Source organism: Sylvia atricapilla, chromosome 14, assembly GCF_009819655.1.
Source record: "Sylvia atricapilla isolate bSylAtr1 chromosome 14, bSylAtr1.pri, whole genome shotgun sequence".
Classification (NCBI taxonomy): Eukaryota; Metazoa; Chordata; class Aves; order Passeriformes; family Sylviidae; genus Sylvia; species Sylvia atricapilla.
Genome location: NC_089153.1, coordinates 15,007,664 through 15,023,911, shown reverse-complemented (window position 1 = coordinate 15,023,911; position 16,248 = coordinate 15,007,664). Strand labels below are relative to the sequence as shown.

General features: G+C 50.6%; 1 protein-coding gene across 1 annotated transcript; it reads right to left on the bottom strand.

The window, feature by feature from the left end:
- Positions 1–10,844: 10,844 nt before the first annotated feature.
- On the bottom strand, positions 10,845–15,899 carry LOC136367548 (pancreatic secretory trypsin inhibitor-like). The gene is made up of 4 exons (XM_066329274.1): positions 15,770–15,899; positions 14,296–14,336; positions 13,607–13,719; positions 10,845–10,997 (listed from the first exon to the last, which is right to left on the bottom strand). Exons 1-4 carry the CDS (start codon positions 15,822–15,824, stop codon positions 10,922–10,924), a joined length of 285 nt encoding a protein of 94 aa, XP_066185371.1. The 5' UTR covers positions 15,825–15,899; the 3' UTR covers positions 10,845–10,921.
- Positions 15,900–16,248: the final 349 nt, after the last annotated feature.

Sequence of the window (16,248 nt, the reverse complement as noted above, 5' to 3'; positions counted from 1 at the left end):
TCGCAGGGGTGCTGGGGTTCCAGATGTCCCCTCCTGTTGTCCCCTCACTTTGTAGTGATGCTGCAGCAGCCATACATCCCTGTGGGAAGCTGGCCCTGATAAAAGTTGGACAACTCTTGTTCAGATTGAGCTTTTCTGCGGAGGAAGAAGAAAAAAAAAGAAGCCACAGGGAAGCAGGACACTGCCTGTGGTGTGGTGTGGGAGCACACAAAGTGAAGGAACCCTGAAGCTCTTGCAGCAGCAAAGCCCAGCCGGCTGTTCTCCCTCCCGTGGAGCTCCACAGGAACTCTGATCCACGTGTGGCAGCCAGCCCAGGCTTTGGCAAGCCAGGGCTGCTGTGCTGGGTTTATTAGCAGGTTCCCATAGCACTGCCCTCCCCAGGCATCCTCTCCTCCCCTGCACATGCTGCCGGCTGACCTTCCGGAGCTGTTTGTTGTCTGGGAGAGGCTGCTGCGTATTTACGAGGAGCTTCGTTCCTATTTCAGCTCCCAGGCCCCCAGTGCAAACACCAACGTGAATCTTTCAGTAAACAGGCAGGCACTGGAGGGGAGGGAAGGATTAAAAACTCCGAATAATGACTGAAATGTCAGACATTTATTATTAAGCCGGTCCCGATGTTGACAGCTGAACATTCAATATTAAAAGCATCCTTGATCATAAAAGCCAAAGGCAAACCTGATTCTTAAACATCCCAGTTGTTCTTTTTTGACCTAGTTTTTGATGTCTTCAAGGAGGAAATAAAATTTTAGGGAATATTTACAGACATGACAAACGCAGGATTTCATCACGGCTGGTGACTTCACGGGTCTGCCTGGGGCAAGGACAGCAATTAAAGAGCAGGAGGGCAAACAAGTCTCACATTTCCCTGGCACAGAGGTATTGTCAATCTGGGAAGCTGAAGCGTGCACGTTAGGGCTGGAAGAGCGAGGAGTCACCAAGTCTCAGCGTGAGGCTTGGAGGAGCTCCGATGGCTTTCAGGATGTTAAAGGAGTAGTTACGAGCGAGGCTGAGGTTTGACAGGCTTTGCCAGGAGCTATAAAGGTGAAATGATCAGCGCTGTGTTGTGTGCCAGTGAAGCAGAAATGCCAAAGAACTGCTCTGAATAATGCATGGTCTTTGTGGGTCAAAGTCTCCTACGAGGAGGCTGGTGGAAAAGGCTTGATGGAACTCACCCCAAGCATCAGATTTCAGGTTTGGATTAGGGTAAGAATAGAAGACAACATTAGGAACAGGGAGAAGGAGAGAAAATCCAACCTAGCAGGAGATGGAAGGGAGGGAGAAAATTGTTTGCTGAAATCTGAGGCAAAACAGGAGAAGTGTGAGGCTCTTGCAATGTGTAAAAAGCTGCTGAAAAGAGGAAGAAAATGTTTTTTTTCCTCTGTGTATTTCTTGGTTAGGAGATGTCACGAGCCAAACCAGAAGGACACAGATGCTGGGAAATGGTTTCTTAGGGAAGTTGTAGACATTCCATTACTGGAAGCCTTCGAAAGAAAGTGGAAAACCTGATAGAGCTTTTAGCTCCTTAGGCTCCTTCAGGCTTTATTTTTATTAATTGGTGACATTACCATGAAGCTGGAGAGACGGCTAAGCTGTTGATGGCTTTTTGGAAGGGTTCAGCTTCAGAACTGCAGTCAGACACTGCCAGAACCAGCTCTGAGGGCAAAGCCTTGAGCTGAGACTACAGGCCTTGGTGGCTGAGTGTTGAGGAGAGAATGGAAGCTGTAAACACCAAAAGGCATCTCTTGATATTTAATTAGGATCCTCGTATGTTGTGGAAGTACACCAGACGCTTCACCCAGTTTTCCCGTGGCACAGACAGATTTGTCTGATTCCTAGGTTCAGGAGAGGTGGCAGAATGTGACCAAGACCTCCAGCCCAGCTGACATGATGCAGGTAGGTGTCTGGGCACAGTTATCCCCTTCTGTATGAGGCCACACAGAGGGGCATGTGACCCCTCTGCCAGGGAGCAGCTCCTTGCCAAGAGAATTCCTGCCTGGCTCTGCCACTGGGGATGTGATGCCCCTGAGTCCTTGGCCATGACCTTGAACAGCACAGAGGGTTACCAGGCCCGCAGATCCCCCAGCAGAACTACCCAAACAGCCTAATTTGATGCTGGACGTGGGGGATGTGGGAGGATCTGGGGGGATGGCATCTGTTTTGTGGCACTTCACATTTCCACACGTGTCTCATGTTCACAGTGCCTTCAGGAGCTGCACAACTCTCTTCTCTTGATGAAGGACATATTGTGCTGGGAGTACAGTGCTTGGCTGGATGGACCTTTGGGGCTAAACCAGCCATTCCTATATACTCATTTAAATTTCATTGATTTTTCTAAAGAATTATTTCTCCCTTGATAGTCTAGAAATAAAACCTCTTGCCCTGACTGGCTCAGCAACCCCATGATTTCTATCTATTGACAAGGTGGTTTTCACACTCTGTCTCAGCACGAGTAAGCTATTCTTCAACACACTCGATCAGAGGAAGAGAAAATTACATTTTATGTACCTCCTGCCGCTTCCTGTTACATCTGCCCCCTTGGATTTCCAGTGGCAGGTGTTTGTGCAGGATCCCATCTACAGGCTTAGAGTTACTCAGCACCAGGTTTTCACAGGAATATCTCCTCTTGATGTGGGCAATGCCCAATTAGGCACATTGCCAGGCTACAAGTTTGCAGTGATATTTTTAATTTTCCTCTGAGGTTTCTTTCTGGTCTCTGGCTTTATCTTTGCTGGAGCAAAACAGCTTGTGTGGCTACTCTTTGCGTGTCTGATTTGTGGCTTATTTCTCATGGTGCAGCCAAATGTGTGCAAGGCAAGGGGGGGACATGGAGTGGCACTGACCCTTTTGTGCAGAGCACATGTGTCAGGCTGAGGACCTGGAGTCAAGAGTTTGTTTGAAGGCTTCTCCAAACTCAAACCCTTTGAGCAGCAGCAGACAGAGAGTGTGAAAGGTGGTGCAGTGGCCCTGTGGTGTGTGACAGCAGGTTTTCATGGGTTACCCGGGGATAACGTGACAAAGGTGCTGTTTGCCAGTTCCCACTTTGGTAAGGACCTTTCTGGCCATTATATCTATATCTATATATCTATATATCTATATATCTATATATCTATATATCTATATATCTATATATCTAGATATCTAGATATCTAGATATCTATATCTATATATCTATCTATACATATATATATAATCTGAGGAAGACTTCATGGCTTTCAGAATTGCAGCCACACTGTTTCCAGCTGTGACTCTTGAAGACTTGGAACTCATCTCCTTTGCTTCAACTTCAGTGGGTTATCCCAGCAGTTTTTTGCATAAGCAAGCAAGAATCATGGGCTTAAAATAGGCACAAAATCCCGAAAGTGATGAACTGTGGCTCGTGAAGGCTGTACATGCCATGCCCCAATGAACAGGAACTTGTTTGCATGGGAAAGTGCTCCTGCTGTGGGGACTGCTTACTGAGGGAGACTTTGCTCTCATGGGCCTTATTTCTGAGAGTGGCAGTTCAAATATGCAACTTTAAATATATGTTTCCTTGTCCAGATGTCCTATTTAGGCCAAACCCTTTACTTTGCCTGTAAGAGAGCTGGAAAAGCCTGGACCTGCCTTTGAAGTCAATTAGCTGCCCCTAAGGCAGGATTTATCTTTAAAAGGAGTTGGATCAGGATAGGGAGCATGTCAATGCTGGAACCAGAAGATGTTTGTCTGCCCTAGTGCTTATAGAGGTGAATAGAACTTCTCTTAATAGCTTTTTGGGAAGTTATTTGTAACCAGATAGTCTCTTTCCTTTGCCAAGTGGTTGAGGTTATTTGTGGCTCTGGACTAAAAAGCAGCAGCAGAAACAATGGTGATCTCGTTATGACCAAATCAGTTTAGGCTTAATATTTCAGCTTTTTCTCAGAAAGACCTTGGCCTTGAACTTTCTCTTAGTTTATATACTCTACTTGCCTCTTGCACTGCCGGGCAGATGGGAAAACTCAGACATGTTAGTGATGGTTTCTGAGCACCAAAATTAGAAGATCCTGTTGAATGGGAGAAGCAGAGCTCAGGGCACTGGAGATGTCAGTGGCCAGAGAAGGGTTGGAGGGCAGAACTCTGGGGTTCTGTCCCATGCTGGTTTGATTTGGTTTGATTTAGGACACTGTAGCTGAGTCTGCATGGTTCCTGGAACCTCCCAGACAAGATGAATGTGATAAGAAAGTGTATGAATGTGTGTGCTGTTCCCTAAAACAACACTGGCAGGGCAAGACCCCTACTCCCCTCCTGCACTGTGTGGGTTCTGCTGTCAGGAGGAGGAGAGGAGCTCCTGGTGCAGATGTTTTCCTTCCTCGCCATGTTGCCACTGGCTGGTGTTGATGCAGGTGCATTCCTGAACCAGCCAGGAATTCCAGCAGAGACCACGAGAGCCACCACCAATAGCTCCATCCCCTTGGAAACGTGCACTGAACAATCCCTTTGGGTACCAAATCCCTGCATGCTTGTGGCCAGGAGTGGGCTGAGGAAAGAGAGAGAACTCCTGCCCAAGCCTTGGGAAGAGCCAGAAGCATTTCCAGCCCAGTAGCAGCTGCAGCAGTGCTGGTGCATCTCTCTGTGGTGCCTTGCTGGGGCCGGATCCAGAGCTCTGCCAAATCCACAGGTACTGGCACACTGAGTCAGGAGTCAGTGCCATCTCACTGCCATGTGCAATAACTCATTCCCTGCCTTTGGAAATTCCCAGCACGTGGCCATCAGTGCAAGGGCTGTGGGACACCTTTCTCTGCCCCAGCCTTACCTTGCCTAATGCTTCAGTCCTGCCTTGGCTCTTTCACCACCATGTTTCCGTCTCTGATGGACCCGACTTGAGACATCCTGGCTTATGCTTTCAGGTCCTGGAATCCTGCCTCTGGAGTCAAACACCATCTGCACCTGTGGGGGCATTAGTGGTGGGGACAGTGCCCCAGGGCATGTGATAGGGCAGGTAGGGAGGCTGCTGCTTCCCTTCTCCTTATGGATAATGACTCAGAAAAGAGGGCTGATAGGGGGTCACTGATTAATGCATCAGATCTCAGTCTGTGAGAGTGATGCCACCTGCAAGCTGGACACTTACACTGACCTAATGCCTTTGTGGCTTCAAGCCACATTGTACCATCTGCCAGCAAAGGAGAGCTTCCCAGCACCCCACCACGCAGGTGTGGGGGTGGATCACCACCTAAATCCATGCCAAGGTATGCCAGGAAGGATCTAGCCTTCTCTCAGAGGCCAGCAGCCTGTTTGGGTTAAACCTCACACGTGATTTTCTATTTGTGGCATCCCTTTGCAGCTAGAAAAGCGCTGAACTTATTGGAAAAAGTCTGCAATCCAGCCCTGCTGAGCCGTGCTACAACAGGTTATTGTTCTGGCATAGGTGAAGGGCAGGACCTTTGCCTGGGAGCTTTCCAGGAGCAGTGCTGCTTAGCTGGAAGGAAGCAGAACTTCTCAGCGTTGAATCCACCTGCGGTGCTAATGCCGACTGCAGCGCCGGGAGGTCTCCAACAGTGTGCAGAGCCTCAGGAATCCAGCTTCACGTGCCAGCACCATGCAGAGCTGGCACTTATAGCTCCTCCTGTCCTCACTCAAAGTGGAGTGTGCCTGATGAAAGATAAAGGCCAGAAAAGCAGTGTTGAAACACTGGCAGGGCTGCTCCGCTGCCTGCAGAACACTTTGGGTGTTCCCTGCTCCTGGAAGCTTACTGTCTTTTGATAGAGAGAAATACAAACTCTTGCTGTCATCTGACTTCTCTGTAACAGCTCAGAGACATTAGAAAGCAAAAGCTGAGATCTCACTTCAAATGTGCAGCTCCAGCTGTGGCTATTTGTGCCATGTCTGTGGTTATCAGGGTGGTTTCAGCCAGCCACTGAGAAGTGTCCACTCTCTTATTTAGCAATGATCCTGCTCCAGCCCCACTAAGCCCTGGGGACAGCCTCTCTGTATCGGTTCAGAGCCACTTCCAGCTCATTCCCATACATTTGCCAAGGACAGCTTTTCCCTACCTAGCCTGAGCTGTGGTTTAGATTAAAGGAAATTTGCAGTTTAAAAGCATCCTTCCATTTCAGTCAGACTTCTCCTTTGCAGAGCATTAACACTGTCATTTCCCACTCGGGTGGAACCAATTGGTATTTCCTTCGGTGGCCTCAAGCTTGGCAGCGTGACCCTCTGCCACAGCAGTGCTGCTGTGCTGGGCTGGCAGCTGCCTCTCCACCATGACAAAACTGTTTGCATTTGCTGGCACTCCTGACATCTCTCGTTGAGGCTGTCACAACAGCAGCAGCTGAAGTGGCTCTGTACCCATCAAGGAGAGCAGGCTCTGGATCTCTGCCCTGCCCTGGGCACTGTGGGACGCCTCTGTCTGCATCCTTTGCCAAAGGCCAGATCTGGGAGGTGGCAGGCAGAAGCATCATAGCACACAGGAGCCTTTCCAGCAGCAGATGGGCTCCCATGGGGTGTCTGCAAAGGGGGGTTCTGCTTGCCAGCCCACAAAAAGGAGTTTAATTCAGCTCCCCCCCAAGACAAGTCTCCTAGAACTGAACATGCCTCATGGAAAGTGCCCTCCAGCAGCTGCAGCAAATCCGAGGAAGGCTCTGCTTATTTCCAGACTGGAAAAACAAATCTGATGTCGAAAACGTGACTAAAATAGAAGCTTTCTAATCAGAGGAATGTTGGGGAAGGTTGCAGTAGGCAGAGGTGGTACCAAAGCTGCCTTTTCCAAGCAGGCCTGGACACAAAAATGTTTTGCAACTACCAAAAATTCAGGGCTTCTTCTCAGCTCGGGTCTTGCATTTCACTGAAGTCCCTCAGTCCAGTTCTAAACCTGAATTCACAGTATGCTGCCATGACATCATGAAGTCAAATGCCACTGGCAGTGGAAATAGATATTGCCTCCCAGGTGGGAGCTTCAGGAAAATGTTCCAGAAGGTGGAGGGGGAAGGGCTTCCCCAGCTGAATTTTACAAGAATTTTTACTGGCAGGAAACTCTCAATTTAAAGGAACATGTTTTCCTGATCGGAAAATGCTCCCCTGGGCCTTCTGTCCTTAGCTGTCTGGTTTCTGTCACTCTGGTGACATTTCTGAGGCTTGGCAGTTCCCAGGGCTGCTCTGGAGGTACAGAGACGCAACCCTGCTTTGAAAAGCTTCCACCAGAACAGCAAATCCCGGTGAAGGATTGCAGGAGAGATGCCCCTGGATGGCAGGAGGAGGATCAGGAAGGAAAGCATTGCCAGCCTTCAAAGCACCTGCTCCTCCCGAGGATGTGCTCCCAGGGCAAGCAGGCTGGGGCTGGGCTCTGTGGGTGTCCTGCTTTCTGCACAGCCCTGGCTAGCTCAGCCACTGAGGTTATTTCTGGAATTTCCCCCCTTTGTCATTAAATGACTTGTTTTTGTGAACAGCGCGGCACTGTGGCAGGAATTGCGGCACTAGGGCAGGAATCGCGTTGCTCTCAGCCTGAGCCTCCTCAGGGCAGTAAATGCCGAGCCCTTTCTACCATCCTTTGGGATTCTCTTTACCCACCATGTGCTCTTGGCCTTTCCGTTTTTGCCCTGGCTGAGCCCTCTGGGAGCAGCCAGAAGGGAAGGAGGAGGGGGGCTGATGGCTGAGCCCATCCTCTGATTTGGGAAATCTTGTTTTTCCCTCGCTGCATCATTCAAAACGTGTTCAGGGCTCCAAACACATGGCCAGAAGTGCTGCCCTGGGAAGGAGCCTGAAGAGCTGCAGCTTTTTAGACAAAGAAACCAAGAACTGAAGCTATTGCTCCTGTCACTCTCCCTTTTGCTCTGTCCCTGCCAGCTCACCAGCACTGGAAACAACATCATGGAGACAGGGAAGCAAGCTGGTGTCTCAGAAAAGTCAAGCTGGCTGCTGGCAGGACAGCTCCAGGCTCTGCTGGGGATCAGATGGCAGAGGAGCAGCTTGGATGAAGCATTCCCTTCCTCAGCTTCAGGGAAAAACTCCCATGGGGGCAGAAGACGAGCTTTTGACGATGAGTCTAAACTTTGCACCTGCACCTCAGATTTGCCCTTGATCAAACCAAAATTGAAATACGGACAGGAACCATTCCCTCCTGGAAACTTGCCACTGGTTCTGGCTGATGTGCCCTTGCTGTGCAGAGCTACAGAGTGGTCCCTGACCTGCTGCTTCCCATAATCTCCAGGCTGATATGGACCTTGCTGTGAAACGGATGTGGCTGACATTTAGCAGGAATGCCAGTTCTCATCAGAACAGTGCCTGGGGAGACGCAGGCTGCGCTCAGCCGTGTGGCTGACGAGACCTGCTGCTTTGCAGGCTCGGTCAGCACCTCACTTCATCAAAGAAATGCTCTTGGCTAACACTGGGTGATGTTTCCCAGAAATGGCATAGGCAGGAAAGATGTTTTGCTTGGCATAAACTGGCCTCGGTGCACTTTTCAGTGCTCTGCTGGGTAGGAGGAACCAGCTGGGATGAGTTTGGGGCTAAAGTGGGTTTAGCCATGCCACAAAATTCAAGAGCAATGAAAGAAGAGTAGGGAGGATTGGTGTCCCCTCCTGCCAGCCTCACTTGCAGAGATCTCCCTGGATAAAAGCTATGCTCCATTTCTCATGATGCAGCAGAATCAGCAATATCCCAGCTGTGGGAAGCATCTTTCCAGGATCCCCTGTGTGCAAAGATGTCAAGGCAATTCACAGTCCCAAACCTATTTGGGACTACCACCTTTAGTGCATTAATTTTACATGTGGGCAAAGTGAGTCGTTTTTCATCTCTCCCTCGACTGGAGACACTCTTTGGCAGATCTGAGAAGAGGAGCCTGTGCTTCCCCCCCTCCAGCTGCATCTGGCCGCATTTGAAATTTCAAACGAGCACTGGAGCTCTCTCAGCTGGATCATGCATATTTTTTTTGTGTGTGTGTGTTTGTTTCAGCCACTTCATAAAAAGAACTCATCTATCTGCCCACAGTGAAGCACAGGATTTCCTAAGAACAAAGCGCTGGGTTTGCCCCAGATATAACCACTCATTTACTGAAGGGCTATGAATCATAGGGAACCCCGCGAGGGTTCGATCCCCAACTCCAAATGCTTTGTCCCTGTTTTGGGCTGACTCACGACAGCCCTTTGGCACAAGCAGGGGAGTGCCCGGCTCTCCAGGGCGCAGCTGGCAGTGCTGTTCCAGCGCCAGGCAGACACACACACATCCCTCCAGGTCAGGGCACACCCGCCGGGGCCGCTCATCCTTGCAGCCTCTTGGGCTCAGCATCCCCGCAAACCTACCCATGGGTCCCGGGGAGTGAGGGACAGGGACGTGGCGAGGCTGAGTGCCTCGGCTACCCCACATCAGCGGTTTCCAGCCTCCCGGGCACGGCTGCCGGGAGCAGCATCACCCGCCCGCTGCGTGCCCGCGGGGCCAGCGCCGCTCCCCGCCGGCCGGCCGCGCATCCCCCGCCGCCTCCGCCAGCTGCGGGTCCAGCCGCGGGTCCAGCTGCAGAATCCAGCTGCGGGATCCAGCTGCAGAATCCAGCTGCGGGCTCGGCTCCGGCTGCCGGCCCGGCTGCGGCGGAGCAACAGCGGCCTCCAGTGCCGAAAGCTCCTCCCGCGCTCCGGCCGGGACCCGCCGCGCTCCGGCCCCGCGCGGAGCCGGGGATGCTTTAGACCTTCAGAGGGCATCTGCTCCAACCTCCCCCCTGCCGTGGGCAGGGACATCTTCAACGAGACCGAGTTGCTCAGAACTCCCTCCAGCCTGATCTTGAATGTTTCCAGGCATGGGGAATCCACAACTTCTTCGGGCAACCTATTGCGGTTTTTCTCCACCTTCATGGTAAAAAGCCTCCTTCCTAATATTTAACCTAACCCTGCCCTCCGTCAATTTGAAGCCATCCCCGCTTGCCCCGTCACTCCAAGCCCCTGTAAAAAGTCTCTCTTGGTGCCCCTTTAGACACCGGAAGGGGCTCTAAAGTCTCCCAGGAGCTTTCTCTTCTCCAGGCTGAACATTCCCAGCTCTCTCAGCCTGTCTCTGTAGCAGAAGTGATCCAGCCCTTGGAGCATCTTTGTGGCCTCCTCTGGACTTGCTCCAACAGTCCAAGTTTCTCTGATGTTGGGGACCCCAGAGCTGGATGCAGCACTGCAGGAGGGTCTCATCAGAGCAGAGGGGCTGAGTCCCCTCCCTCGCCCTGCTGCCCACTCTGTTTGGATGCAGCCCAGGGCCAGGCTGATTTCTGGGCTGTGAGTGCACATTGTTGGCTCATGCCCAGCCTCATCCACCAGCACCTTCAAGTCCTCCTTGGAAAGGTATCTCCCATCCTGCCAGGCCACAGCCCTCAGGCCAGGTCATCAGTACTAGCAGCAAAGGTCACTCAGGACAGTAGAGGGGAGGAAAAAACGAATTTTGCCTGGAAAAATGGAATCTTACAGGTTTTCTGAGGCTCTGGGTAGCTGTGATCTGCAGGACAAGCATGAGGCTGGTGACTCTTGGTGCACAGGGACCATGTCATGGGGCACTGGCATATGGACAAGGCTGGAGATGGGTCAGCATGGAGATGACTTGTTGGGTTCTTTCTCCTGGCCAAAGCTCTGGAGCAAGGGCTTTAGTCCCCTGTCTTTAGCAAATTCAGTAGCTAAAAAATCTATCGCTTGAACACTGGAAGTCTAGGAAAGGAAAAAAAAATTCTTGATGCAAAAATAGAGCCTCCCTGTTATGCCAGAGCCTGGCTCTCTCCTTGGGCACATCCCAGCCTTCTCCCTGGGGCTCTGTCAGTAATTTGCTCACAGCCCTTTATGGGCATCACCAGAACAAACCTTATTTTTCAGGAAGGTGCCCTAAGTGTTGTGGAAGGGGATTGCTGTGTGTGTAAGAAATCCCAGCACAAGGAATGGCGATGCTTCCATTTTATTGGGGGTTTGAGCGGGTGAGGGGACAGCTCTGTGCTCTCATCTGGACTGGCTGTGCCTCAGTTTACAGCAGAGTTGACACGGGGAGTTCTGCACATTCCTCTGTTCTTGATGCGCACGTGGCCATTTCTTTGCCTGGAAGAGAGGTTAAAAATGCTGGGGGGCTGCCTTTGGGTCCCTGAGACACAGCAGAGCCTGGCTCAAAGAGCAAAGGCAGAAAGAAAGGAAAATACTGCTTAAATCATCATCTAAGTGTTATTCACAGCAAGCAAGGCCACATACTCTTGACAGGGAGTTCAGGGTTACCATGGACATGTGTTAATTAATTCCAATAAGCTCAAGAGTGCTTTCTGACACCTCCTGGCAGGATAATTCACCTCCGTGCTGCAGGACAGCACTGAGATACCTCTAATGCCTGTCTGACCGCAGACAATAAAGGTTATGAATTTGTATTGTAGGTTTTTAGAAACAAAAGACCGCCACGGTGTCTCATTTGGGTTTGGCCTGCTCCCAGCCTCCCCTCCTGATTGCTTCTGCAGCAAAAGTGAGGAAAATATTAAAAAGGTGCCTTTAAAAGGTGCCTATTTTCTTCTTTTTGCCCAATAGTGGACCTAATTCCTCTGAATTGTTCCATTTTCACACGGAATCATGATGTTCTCCTCTTTGGAAAGACAGATCCATTTCTCAGGGGCATTAGAGAAGTGCTGGTAAAATGATCTGCGTTTTGCAAAAGGCATTTTGCATGCTGGTCACAGTGAAGTGACCAGAGGCGACAAGTGAGACACTGCTGCTGCAGGGACCCGCCAGATGCTCTCCGTAGTTATTCCCAGACTCTTCACAGGCTTCCAGCTCTTGTCAGGCCAGTTGCACACACAAAACTGCAAATGACACTTCATCCTCCCTCTCGGCTGACTTTTCCCCACGGACCAAGGCTTTATAGATGAGGACACTCCGTTTATCTCTCCCCCAAGACATTTGGCACCAGGCAGCTTCAGAGTCCTGATGCCCAGCCCAGAGGGCCCTGGCCAGGAGACCAAAAGGCTGTTCCTAACCTCAGAATTCCATCACTTGGGAACAGAACAGGGGAGCTGCAAGGCTTGGGGCTGTGACCCGCAGAAGCAGCACATTTCCAGTGTCAGCTGCTTGCAGCTTGCACAAACAAGGCATTTTAAGAATTCTGGGAATGGAGCACCTGTCACCACAAGGCGGATGTGGCACCAGCTCCTTATCCATCCCGTCCCTCCTCTGACTCCTGGCCAGCTCTGAATACACCACCAGCTCAGTCTCACTCTTTCTGGTACCTCAATCTCCCTTCTTGTGAGCACTGGATTCTCCCATCCCCTCTGAAGCTGCTCTGGGGAGCATCCTGGATGCCACACTGCACAGCTGACTGCGGAGCCTTCCTCGCTCGCTTTACCCCGCTCTTGGTCCGTGGCCAAAGCCCTAATGATGTTGTGTCTGATGAACCTCCCACCCCCATCTGTTGCACAATACAGGGACAGCTGGTGCTGGGCTGCTGGCTTCCAGCAGGGTCATTACTGCCCTGCCAGGCCGTGCCGGGTCATTAACTGTGGTGCCTTTGCTGAGGAGATCCCACTCAGCCTCTCTCTGCCTGACTGCATCATACTCAGCCTTGAAAGGTGAACCAGCATTTGAGCAGGCCAGGGAGAAGAATACGTGGCAACAGCCTGGGTTAATGAAGCAAAGAGGGGACAACCCAACTGACAATATTTATCCAGGTTCTTTTTTTTTTTTTTCCTGGTGATCTGGATGCTGTTCCTTGTTCCTGCAGAGCTAGCGGGGAGGCGATGCTCCTGAAAGCCGAATTTGGCTCCACAAGCCCACTCATCCAGAGACAGAAAAGCTGGACTTTGAGCTTCTGCTACAAATGTGTCTGCTGATGGCAGATGGGCCTGTGAGCCTGATCACCAAAAATCCCTGCCTACACCAGGTGAAGTCAAGGGTGAAGCTCCCAGAGCCCTGCAGATTGGGGCATCTGGCTCCAGATAAGACTCAATCTTCCCAAAAGAGATTTTTGAACCACTTAATAGCATTGAGTTGGAAGTAATTCCTTCACTCGTCTGACACAGAGTGCTTCCAATGTATAAATATATTTTAAATTACCTAGGGCCCAAGCCAGATGAAATGTATCAAGTCTTGCCAGAGACACCCTTAGCATTTGGACCTGGCCTTCTGCTAGAACAGTGCAATCTGGCACCAGCACAGATTAAATATAAAACTCATTCTTAAAAATACCCAGAGCAAATTGTATCCTTTCATATGCAGAGAAGACAGCAGAGCTCAGCTATAAATTTCTGAGTGAAAAAACATAGTTTTTTTCCTTCAGCCACCACACATCTGAGGTCATCTGGAAAAATATTCTTCAGCCCTCGCGCTAGATCTGGGCAGCCTTCGAGGACTTTGCCATTTGTCTGAGATCCTGGCTGCCTGCCAGCTCTCTGCTGCTGCTTGGCAGCTGCAGGTATGGGGAGATTTTTGTTTGTGGGCAGCGTGTGTGCTGCGAGCCACACACAACGCGCCCATTCCCTCAGCTGGAGCCCACATGCTCAGAGCAGCGGGCGCAGCATCTGTGCAGGAGGCCAGATCCGTGCCAGATGTGCTGGGCTCGCTGCCCAAGCTCCACCCAGCTGCATGCAAACAGCTTTCTTTCTAGGAAATCCCAGATCTGTGTGGTAGCCCTCATCTGTGCGGCATCCAGGCTTGTGGCAGTTTCAGATACTCACAGGTTGTGAAGGCACAACAGGCACTCGTTGCTGTACAGGAGGTCATCCGTGCCACAGATGGGGTCAAACTCCCTTGTACACCCTCTTCTCAGGTTGAAAGTCTCACAAGATGGCTGGAGGCACAAAAGGTTAATTTTGAAAATGTTAAGCCTGTTCTCAATTTGCCAAAGGAGCTTTGCTCTCCCAGAGAGGTGCACATTTTGTCTATCTCCATAACCCAATCCTCAGAGCTCTGCTATGAGCTCAGGAACACTGGGACCATCTGCCACCATGTCCCTTGGCCAGCTGAACTCCACCTGGCACTGCTGCACACCCTTAGGAGTAGCAGTGTAAATAGAGCTCCATGGGCACTGCCTGAGCATGTTCTTCCCAGTTTTTATTTTTATGCCACAGCAATACCTGTCCTCACACTTGCAAGCCAGAGACTAAGGGGATTTCTGTCTTTCTTGACAGGTAACAGAAATATTTAGCTTTTTAGGAACTTTTCCTTCAGCGTTTGGGGAAAATGCAGTGGAAAACCAGTATCATCACTGGAATTTTGCTGTGGCACAGCAGGAGGAAGGGGGTTCCCAGGCCCTGGCATCTTTGGGCTGTCAACCCACTCTGCCTCACTGTATTTAGCAATGATGGCTCCCCAGTGTATGGGTTAGTGCTGTCTGACTTGTGCTACATAAAAGAGGAGACTTTACCTCTGTTCCTCTGAAAGCAGCTGCATCCACCTCGGCATTTCCTAGAGAAAAAGGAGATAGAGAGAGAGACACACCTTAGTACCCATCACTCAGGCTGGTTTCAACGGGGACGGAATAAAAGACAGTTTAGGCTGAGGACTGTATGTCTTCACTCAAACACCTTTGTCCCAGAAAATAATTTCTTCCCTTGGATCTCCCACATTTCTCAGCCGGATCCCTCCCTGCTGTGTCACCCCTGGAAGAGACACTGTAATGGTGCAGGGCCCTGCCAAGGCAAAGTGCACTTCTGGAGATGTCACTTGCCACTTGTCAGGGAGCAGAGGTGGCGTTTGTCCTGTCTTACCACATGTTCATGAGTAACTGAGAAACTCCTGCTGACACTGGACAGGTGCTGGAGTAAATCCAGGGCGATTTTTCAACTGTTACTTAGTTTTTACCACAAGCAAGCAGAGCAAAAGACGAGTTGTTGAAAGTCTCTAGTAGAAGGAGCCCCTGAGGTCTCACATCAAAGCTGGTGGGATCAAACCATGGCTTTGGTGGACTTCCCCATGGAGAAGCTGGCCTTGAGCTAGCAGCTGGGTGGAACATGGGTGGAACAAGCAGTGGGTGTGTTTTGAAAAACAACCTGAATTGTTTTGGCAAAAGGCAGAACTGAGAAGAAGATCCTGGTCCTGGGGTGCTTTTATAAACACAGAAGTCATCTACATGGAGGATTTATACCACATCTGTATTAATAACCAGCACAGCCTAGGTGCAGTGAAATATTTTGGTGCTGAGGAGCTGGTAGCCACACTATTTAATATTTCAAGGATTTTGCTTTGGGCTAGCACTGGTCCAGACCCAGGAGCTGCAGCTCACTACGTGCTCAGTTTATCTGAAATGAGCCCAGATTTTGTGCTCAGACAGCCCTGCAATGGCAGCCTCTGTGCAGTAAACAGGATGACAGAGGACCTGCTTCAGAAGCACCCTCCATTTGGAAGGAGCCCACTAAAGCAGGACCTGAGGAGCAGCAACAGCTCATGTTCTCATCCCTCTGCACCATATGGGATTTTGAAAACACAGTTGGCTTAAACATTGGCTTTGGTAGTGAGAGCTGCATTTTCCCTTGCATAGATTCATTTCCTGTCTTCTTGGATTTGCTTTTTTAAAACCAGAATAGCACCTATTCACTCTGAAAGGATCACACTGTCCTAGAAATCACCAGTTACAGGACAAATCCTACCCCTGAAGAGCATCAGCCCAGAAGGTCTGTTCATTTTTGGGAGCAAGTGCACCCTTTCAAAGCCTTTGTTTTAGGTTTGCTCACAGACAGGTACAGGTTTAATGCACATTGGCCATTGCAGCATTCCCTGCCCAGGGCCACAGCAAGGTCCCTGCAGCAGCTGGTCAATTCCCACACTCACCTTCCCATGTGGCAGACCTGAGACCTTTAGCAAGGAGAGGAAATAGCTCCTAAGCAAGTTGTTAGACTCACCTTGGTAGAAGCAGAGTGCCAGGGAGAGGAGCAGGAAAACACCAGCTACCTTCATGGTCAAGGCGATGTTTTACTGAGCACAGCGGAGAGAAACTGGGACACTCCTCCGTGCCTCAGAGATCCTGTCTCTGGCAGTCTGCTGGGACTTTTATACCTTTCCCCATTCCTGGCACCACACCACACAGCCAGCTCCACCCTGCAGTCCTGTGGTGACAACATTCAAAGTACGGGACAACACCAGGTGGCAACTGGCTCATTGGTGGGCGCAAGGATGAAAGCCTCTCCCAAGCCAATGGAGGTAACAATCCTTATCTCCAGCAAGGGCTGGGGCCCTGTCCCAGGTGTGGGGTCAGCCCTGGGTCTGCACTCCAAGCTGTGATAAAGCAACGTCGTACAAAGAACCAAGATTGGAGAACTGGGCAGGACAGTGAGGGAAATAGATTAACTGTGGCTTTGATTAATGACCCTGCTGCTGCCAC